The sequence below is a fragment of the Salvelinus fontinalis genome, chromosome 36 (assembly GCF_029448725.1).
Source record: "Salvelinus fontinalis isolate EN_2023a chromosome 36, ASM2944872v1, whole genome shotgun sequence".
NCBI classification, from domain to species: Eukaryota; Metazoa; Chordata; class Actinopteri; order Salmoniformes; family Salmonidae; genus Salvelinus; species Salvelinus fontinalis.
Window position 1 is genome coordinate 23,901,479 of NC_074700.1, and position 9,332 is coordinate 23,910,810.

The 9,332-nt window shown below is 44.8% G+C and overlaps 1 protein-coding gene across 5 annotated transcripts in view; it reads right to left on the bottom strand.

Annotated features, from left to right (window-relative positions):
- The window catches only part of LOC129835492 (arrestin red cell-like), a 97,552-nt gene that overhangs the window by 29,510 nt on the left and 58,710 nt on the right, over positions 1 to 9,332 (bottom strand). For all 5 annotated transcript variants that reach the window (XM_055901136.1, XM_055901138.1, XM_055901137.1 and 2 more), the window contains 3 exons: positions 9,198 to 9,265; positions 8,716 to 8,851; positions 4,732 to 4,816 (listed from right to left, as the gene is read on the bottom strand). In XM_055901136.1, coding sequence (XP_055757111.1) covers positions 4,732 to 4,816; positions 8,716 to 8,851; positions 9,198 to 9,265 — 289 coding nt within the window. The remainder of the gene's footprint in view (positions 1 to 4,731; positions 4,817 to 8,715; positions 8,852 to 9,197; positions 9,266 to 9,332) is intronic.

Here is a 9,332-nt window from a genome sequence, read left to right on the forward strand (position 1 = left end):
GTGGTGACCACAGACCACTTCTCAGTTCCTATGCTTCTTGGCTGATGTTTTGGTCACTTTTGAATGCTGGCGGTGCTCTCACTCTACTGGTAGCATGAGACGGAGTCTACAACCCACACAAGTGGCTCAGGTAGTGCAGTTCATCCAGGATGGCACATCAGTCAGTGTTGCTTCCTAAGTGGACAGTTTGATTTCACAGAAGTGTGATTGACTTGGAGTTACATTGTGTTGTTTAAGTGTTCCCTTTATTTTTTTGAGCAGTGTATATATAGTTAGCCTATAGAAAGTTGATAAATATATATATAGTTAGCCTATAGAAAGTTGATAAATATATATATAGTTAGCCTATAGAAAGTTGATAAATATATATATAGTTAGCCTATAGAAAGTTGATAAATATATATATATAGTTAGCCTATAGAAAGTTGATAAATATATATATAATTAGCCTATAGAAAGTTGATAAATATATATATAGTTAGCCTATAGAAAGTTGATAAATATATATATATAGTTAGCCTATAGAAAGTTGATAAATATATATATAGTTAGCCTATAGAAAGTTGATAAATATATATATAGTTAGCCTATAGAAAGTTGATAAATATATATATAGTTAGCCTATAGAAAGTTGATAAATATATATATAGTTAGCCTATAGAAAGTTGATAAATATATATATAGTTAGCCTATAGAAAGTTGATAAATATATATATAGTTAGCCTATAGAAAGTTGATAAATATATATATAGTTAGCCTATAGAAAGTTGATAAATATATATATAGTTAGCCTATAGAAAGTTGATAAATATATATATAGTTAGCCTATAGAAAGTTGATAAATATATATATAGTTAGCCTATAGAAAGTTGATAAATATTAATATAGTTAGCCTATAGAAAGTTGATAAATATATAGTTAGCCTATAGAAAGTTGATAAATATATAGTTAGCCTATAGAAAGTTGATAAATATATATATAATTAGCCTATAGAAAGTTGATAAATATATATATAATTAGCCTATAGAAAGTTGATAAATATATATAGTTAGCCTATAGAAAGTTGATAAATATATATATATAATTAGCCTATAGAAAGTTGATAAATATATATATAGTTAGCCTATAGAAAGCTGATAAATATATATATAGTTAGCCTATAGAAAGTTGATAAATATATATATAGTTAGCCTATAGAAAGCTGATAAATATATATATAGTTAGCCTATAGAAAGCTGAAAACTCTGTTTTCTCACGCAATTGCATAATTTAAAGAAATGTTGCGCAACATGGGCTTGTAGGAACACTTATTTCATTCCATGCATCAACCAGCTATGAGGAGCTGGATCTCACTGAGCAACAGGTGATCCCATTCCGCTCAAACTCTGAATGCCAGGTCTCTCATGAAGCGTTTGATTTCATTTTCCATTGCTTTGATGCCAGAGTGATTATGGGTGTCAAGCAGATTCCACGGAGGGCCTAGTGTGGGCCTAGTGTGGACCTATTGTGGACCTAGTGTGGTCCTAGTGAGGGCCTAGTGTGGACCTACTGAGGGCCTAGTGAGGGCCTAGTGTGGACCTAGTGTGGTCCTAGTGAGGGCCTAGTGTGGACCTACTGAGGGCCTAGTGAGGGCCTAGTGTGGACCTAGTGTGGTCCTAGTGAGGGCCTAGTGTGGACCTAGTGTGGTCCTAGTGAGGGCCTAGTGTGGACCTAGTGTGGGCCTAGTGAGGGCCTAGTGTGGACCTAGTGTGGTCCTAGTGAGGGCCTAGTGTGGACCTACTGAGGGCCTAGTGAGGGCCTAGTGTGGACCTACTGAGGGCCTAGTGAGGGCCTAGTGAGAGTCTAGTGTGGACCTAGTGTGGGCCTAGTGAGGCCCTAGTGTGGGCCTAGTGAGGCCCTAGTGTGGGCCTAGTGAGGGCCTAGTGTGGACCTAGTGTGGGCCAAGTGTGGGCCTAGTGAGGGCCTAGTGAGGGCCTAGTGTGGGCCTAGTGAGGGCCTAGTGTGGGCCTAGTGTGGGCCTAGTGAGGGCCTAGTGTGGACCTAGTGAGGGCCTAGTGTGGGCCTAGTGTGGACCTAGTCATGGCTTATTGAGGGCCTAGTGAGGGCCTAGAGTGGGCCTAGTGTGGACCTAGTCAGGGCTTATTGAGGGCCTAGTGAGAGCCTAGTGTGGGCCTAGTGTCTGTGGGTTATGGGTTTTTGTTTTTCCTTTCAATTAAGATCTAGACGACCAGGTGTGGGGAGTTCCTTACTAATTAGTGACCTTAATTCATCAATCAAGCACAAGGGAGGAGCACCCGCAGACACTTTGCCCTCCGTCGAATGAGTTTGACACGTGTGGATTAGATGGACAATAGAGTGCTATTTACCGGGCCATTAGTAATTAGCTGTTATTACCAGTCCATTAGTAATTAGCTGTTATTACCAGTCCATTAGTAATTAGCTGTTATTACCAGTCCATTAGTAATTAGCTGTTATTACTGGGCCATTAGTAATTAGCTGTTATTACCAGGCCATTAGTAATTAGCTGTTATTACCAGTCCATTAGTAATTAGCTGTTATTACCAGGCCATTAGTAATTAGCTGTTATTACCGGGCCATTAGTAATTAGCTGTTATTACTGGGCCATTAGTAATTAGCGGTTATTACCAGGCCATTAGTAATTAGCTGTTATTACCAGTCCATTAGTAATTAGCTGTTATTACCAGGCCATTAGTAATTAGCGGTTATTACCAGGCCATTAGTAATTAGCTGTTATTACCAGTCCATTAGTAATTAGCTGTTATTACCAGGCCATTAGTAACTGTCCGTTATTACCGGGCCATTAGTAATTAGCTGTTATTACTGGCCCATTAGTAATTAGCTGTTATTACCGGGCCATTAGTAATTACCTGTTATTACCAGGCCATTAGTAATTAGCTGTTATTACCTGGCCATTAGTAATTACCTGTTATTACCAGGCCATTAGTAATTAGCTGTTATTACCAGGCCATTAGTTAGTAACTGGTCGTTAGCAAATTTGGTAGATAACTAATGACCATCAGAGGGCAGTTTTGGAGAAGCCTAGATACCGTGATTTACCGGTCACGTGGAATTTGACTGCGGTCATGACTCGTGAATGCCGGTGTGGCAGTAATACGGTCACCGTAACAGCCCTAGTCTGGGACAATTTTAGCATTTTAGCTAACCCTAACCCTTCTCCTAAACTGCTACGTTGATTCTCCTAAACTGCTAAGTTGATTCTCCTATCCTGCTACGTTAATTCTCCTATCCTGCTACGTTTATTCTCCTATCCTGCTACGTTAATTCTCCTATCCTGCTACGTTAATTCTCCTATCCTGCTACGTTAATTCTCCTATCCTGCTACGTTGATTCTCCTATCCTGCTACGTTGATTCTCCTATCCTGCTACGTTGATTCTCCTATCCTGCTACGTTAATTCTCCTATCCTGCTACGTTGATTCTCCTATCCTGCTACGTTAATTCTCCTATCCTGCTACGTTGATTCTCCTATCCTGCTACGTTGATTCTCCTATCCTGCTACGTTGATTCTCCTATCCTGCTACGTTAATTCTCCTATCCTGCTACGTTAATTCTCCTATCCTGCTACGTTAATTCTCCTATCCTGCTACGTTGATTCTCCTATCCTGCTACGTTGATTCTCCTATCCTGCTACGTTGATTCTCCTATCCTGCTACGTTGATTCTCCTATCCTGCTACGTTGATTCTCCTATCCTGCTACGTTAATTCTCCTATCCTGCTACGTTGATTCTCCTATCCTGCTACGTTGATTCTCCTATCCTGCTACGTTAATTCTCCTATCCTGCTACGTTGATTCTCCTATCCTGCTACGTTGATTCTCCTATCCTGCTACGTTGATTCTCCTATCCTGCTACGTTGATTCTCCTATCCTGCTACGTTGATTCTCCTATCCTGCTACGTTGATTCTCCTATCCTGCTACGTTGATTCTCCTAACCTGCTGCATAAAGTCCCTTCTGCTGTACTCCAAAACCGTCAGGCCTGCCCGCAGAACAGCGTGAGTTTCCAATAACGCCATACCCCCTGGTCTGAGGATACCATACCCCCTGGTCTGAGGATACCATACCCCCTGGTCTGAGGATACCATACCCCCTGGTCTGATGATACCATACCCCCTGGTCTGATGATACCATACCCCCTGGTCTGAGGATACCATACCCCCTGGTCTGAGGATACCATACCCCCTGGTCTGAGGATACCATACCCCCTGGTCTGATGATGCCATACCCCCTGGTCTGAGGATACCATACCCCCTGGTCTGAGGATACCATACCCCCTGGTCTGAGGATACCATACCCCCTGGTCTGAGGATACCATACCCCCTGGTCTGATGATACCATACCCCCTGGTCTGAGGATACCATACCCCCTGGTCTGAGGATACCATACCCCCTGGTCTGAGGATACCATACCCCCTGGTCTGATGATACCATACCCCCTGGTCTGAGGATACCATACCCCCTGGTCTGATGATACCATACCCCCTGATCTGAGGATACCATACCCCCTGGTCTGAGGATACCATACCCCCTGGTCTGAGGATACCATACACCCTGGTCTGAGGATACCATACCCCCTGGTCTGAGGATACCATACCCCCTGGTCTAAGGATACCATACCCCCTGGTCTGATGATACCATACCCCCTGGTCTAAGGATACCATACCCCCTGGTCTGAGGACATGTGTGTGTCTTACCTGAGATTTTCAACCTCTTGACTGTTTTGGTGGAGTTGTTGGTCGCATGGACATTCACACTGATAGGTTCTCCATGGTAGTAGAGCTGAGAGAGAGGGAGAGAAAGAGAGGGGGAGAAAGAGAGGGTGAGAAAGAGAGGATGAAAGAGAGAGAACAAGAATGAGAGATAAAGGGGAGGGGTTGGGGGTCAATATACAGTGAGCTCCAAAAATATTGTGACAGTGACAAAGTTTGTTGTTTTGTCTCTGTACTGCAGCACTTTGGATTTTAAATTATATAATGACTATTCGGTTAAAGCGCTGACTGTCAGCTTTGGCGGCAGGTAGCCTAGTGGTTAGAGTGTAGAGGTGGCAGGTAGCCTAGTGGTTAGAGTGTAGAGGTGGCAGGTAGCCTAGTGGTTAGAGTGTAGGGGCGGCAGGTAGTGGTTAGAGTGTAGGGGCAGCAGGTAGCCTAGTGGTTAGAGTGTAGGGGCAGCAGGTAGCCTAGTGGTTAGAGTGTAGGGGCAGCAGGTAGCCTAGTGGTTAGAGTGTAGGGGCAGCAGGTAGCCTAGTGGTTAGAGTGTAGGGGCGGCAGGTAGTGGTTAGAGTGTAGGGGCAGCAGGTAGCCTAGTGGTTAGAGTGTAGGGGCAGCAGGTAGCCTAGTGGTTAGAGTGTAGGGGCGGCAGGTAGCCTAGTGGTTAGAGTGTAGGGGCAGCAGGTAGCCTAGTGGTTAGAGTATAGGGGCAGCAGGTAGCCTAGTGGTTAGAGTGTAGGGGCGGCAGGTAGCCTAGTGGTTAGAGTGTAGGGGCAGCAGGTAGCCTAGTGGTTAGAGTGTAGGGGCAGCAGGTAGCCTAGTGGTTAGAGTGTGGGGGCGGCAGGTAGCCTAGTGGTTAGAGTGTAGGGGCAGCAGGTAGCCTAGTGGTTAGAGTGTAGGGGCAGCAGGTAGCCTAGTGGTTAGAGTGTAGGGGCAGTAGGTAGTCTAGTGGTTAGAGTGTAGGGGCAGCAGGTAGCCTAGTGGTTAGAGTGTAGGGGCGGCAGGTAGCCTAGTGGTTAGAGTGTAGAGGTGGCAGGTAGCGTAGTGGTTAGAGTGTAGGGGCAGCAGGTAGCCTAGTGGTTAGAGTGTAGGGGCGGCAGGTAGCCTAGTGGTTAGAGTGTAGGGGCGGCAGGTAGCCTAGTGGTTAGAGTGTAGGGGCGGCAGGTAGCCTAGTGGTTAGAGTGTAGGGGCGGCAGGTAGCCTAGTGGTTAGAGTGTAGGGGCGGCAGGTAGCCTAGTGGTCAGAGTGTAGGGGCGGCAGGTAGCCTAGTGGTTAGAGTGTAGGGGCGGCAGGTAGCGTAGTGGTTAGAGTGTAGAGGCGGCAGGTAGCCTAGTGGTTAGAGTGTAGGGGCGGCAGGTAGCCTAGTGGTTAGAGTGTAGGGGCGGCAGGTAGCGTAGTGGTTAGAGTGTAGGGGCGGCAGGTAGCGTAGTGGTTAGAGCACTGGGCCAGTAACCAAAAGGTTGATGGATCAAATCACAGAACTGACAAGGTAAAAATCTGTCGTTCTGCCCCTGAGCAAGGTAGTTAACCCACTGTTCCCCGGGCACCGAAGAAGTGGATGTCGATTATGGCAGCCCCCTCTACCTCTCTGATTCAGAGGGGTTGGGTTAAATGCGGAAGACATATTTCAGCTGAATACATTCAGTTGGACAACTGACTAGGTATCCCCCTTTAATGTGAGGGTATTTTCATCCATATCGGGTGAACCGTTTATAAATTACAGCACTTTTTGTACATAGTCCCCCCATTTTAGGGGACCAAAAGTATTGGTACAAATTCACTTATGTGTATTAAAGTAGTCAAAAGTGTATTATTTGGTCCTTTATTCCTAGCATGCAATGATACCTCAAGCTTGTGACCAGTGGTGTGCATTCATGGATGCCAAGAGAAGCCAGGCTTCCCCCAAAAACATAAAATAATGTATCTTTTGTCTCTCTGTGTTTCATAATTTTTCTTCAATTCGCAAGAGGCTGAATGTATCTCACTGGCCCCTCTCTCTGTCTGTAGACCATCTTTCTGATGCTGTCTGGACAGAGAAACAGCTCACCTCTGTCTCTCTCTGTAGGCCATCTTTCTGATGCTGCCTGGACAGGGATACAGCTCCCCTCTGTCTCTGTATGGGTAGACCATCTTTCTGATGCTGTCTGGACAGGGAAACAGCTCCCCTCTGTCTCTGTATGGGTAGACCATCTATCTGATGCTGTCTGGACAGGGAAAAAGCTCCCCTCTCTCTCTCTGTAGGCCATCTTTCTGATGCTGTCTGGACAGGGAAAAAGCTCCCCTCTCTCTCTCTGTAGGCCATCTTTCTGATGCTGTCTGGACAGGGAAACAGCTCCTCTCTGTCTCTGTATGGGTAGACCATCTTTCTGATGCTGTCTGGACAGGGAAACAGCTCCCCTCTCTCTCTGTATGGGTAGACCATCTATCTGATGCTGTCTGGACAGGGAAACAGCGCCCCTCTGTCTCTGTATGGGTAGACCATCTATCTGATGCTGTCTGGACAGGGAAACAGCTCCCCTCTCTCTCTGTATGGGTAGACCATCTATCTGATGCTGTCTGGACAGGGAAACAGCGCCCCTCTGTCTCTGTATGGGTAGACCATCTTTCTGATGCTGTCTGGACAGGGAAACAGCGCCCCTCTGTCTCTGTATGGGTAGACCATCTTTCTGATGCTGTCTGGACAGAGAAACAGCTCCCCTCTGTCTCTGTATGGGTAGACCATCTTTCTGATGCTGTCTGGTTAAAAGGAGAATAACATTGTTGCCGCCCGTAGCATTGAATGCAAGGGAAGCCAGCGAGCATCTAGACAATTAGAACTGAGCTAAACTGAGTGAGTTCAACTGTGAATGGTCCTGTCGCACCAAAAAAAAAGTGTCAAGGGAAGCCAGTTAGCATTTGGCTTCACTCCAATCACAGAGAAATATGTCATCAACAGAAACAACTTGAATTGTTGCATCTCGTTGAGTTGTTGTTCTCCAGTAGCTAGCTAGCTAAAAGTGTCCCTTTCCTAAATTAGCCATGGATGGAGATAGGGATTTGAACTTGTGGTTTTACTTAATTCTCTGTACTGGCCAATGATTATAAAGGCAATTATGATCCAACCATTAATTCATACATTGTTGTGCCCCTGGACTGAGAGGATGGAAGTTCAATATGTAGCTAGATGTAGAAGGCTGATGTTAACTAGCTGGCCTGGTGCATCGTTACCCATGAAAGAAAGTTAGGCTAGCGAGCAAGCATTTTAGCCAGATAGCATAGGACAAGAAAAACTTAAAGCCTGTCCTGTATGACAGTCATACACCGTTTAGGCAACATGAAAGAGGAGGGTGTTTCTCTACAAGTAGGGGGAGACAACATGTTTTTTTCTACTTGCACGAATACACACACACACACAAATCAGTACCATGGACAGCCACATATTTAGCTTAAGTTGATTGGACTAAATCGTTTTTGGTATCTTATAATTGTCACTGTATTAGAACCAAGCAATTTGTTCTCAACTGACTTTCCTAGTTAAATAAGGTTAAATATATATCTATTTTTATAGATAGAGAGAGATAGAGATAGAATATGGCTGCAGGTAGCCTAGCAACAAAACATAATTTCCCCCCCTTTTTTCATCTGCTATAACCAATCAATCAAATATTATTTGTAGAACGCTTTTTACAAATTCATGTGTGTGTACCTCTATTTATTCCAGTGAGATCTCTAGGTGTAATGAGTGTTGCCGTGTGTGTGTGTGTGTGTGTGTGTGTGTGTGTGTGTGTGTGTGTGTGTGTGTGTGTGTGTGTGTGTGTGTGTGTGTGTGTGTGTGTGTGTGTGTGTGTGTGTGTGTGTGTGTGTGTGTATCCTACCTCTTTATCCAGGGAGGTCTCTAGGTGTAATGAGTGTTGCCGTGTGTGTGTGAGAGTGTGTGTGTGTGTGTGTGTGTGTGTGTGTGTGTGTGTGTGTGTGTGTGTGTGTGTGTCCTACCTCTTTATCCAGGGAGGCCTCTAGGTGTAGGGATCTATCTGACAGTAGGAAGGATCGTGTTGTCTCCACCATGGGCTGAGGACCAGGCTTCTCTGGGGCATACTGCACCTTACGGATCACCAGACGCACAGAGTTCCTGTAATAACACACAGGAGAAAAATACATGACAGACCATACAACCGTAAAACAAACCATTCACACACTAGGATTATCAACAGCTCACATATCAGGGTTGAGGTCAATTCCATTTCAATTCCCGTCAATTCGTAAACTAAACCAAATTCAAATTCCAAATTTTCCTCATTGAAAAACATTGAAGAGAATTGGAATTAGAATTTCAGTGTATTTCCTGAGTTGACTGGAATCTAAATGGAATTGCCCCCGACCCTGGTACATACATACACCATCATTTAACAAACCCTCCACACTGAGTCACTGAATGAAAGCACATAGCATGCTTAGACTACAGTCTACAGTCTTACCTTTTATGTATCTTCTCCTCTACAGTCGTGGCGCAGAAGGCTCTGACCTCAAAGTCTACTCCACAGGCCTGAACAGAGAGAGAAAGTAAGGGAGAGACAGAGAGAGGGAGACAGAGAGGGAGGGAGAGCGAGAGA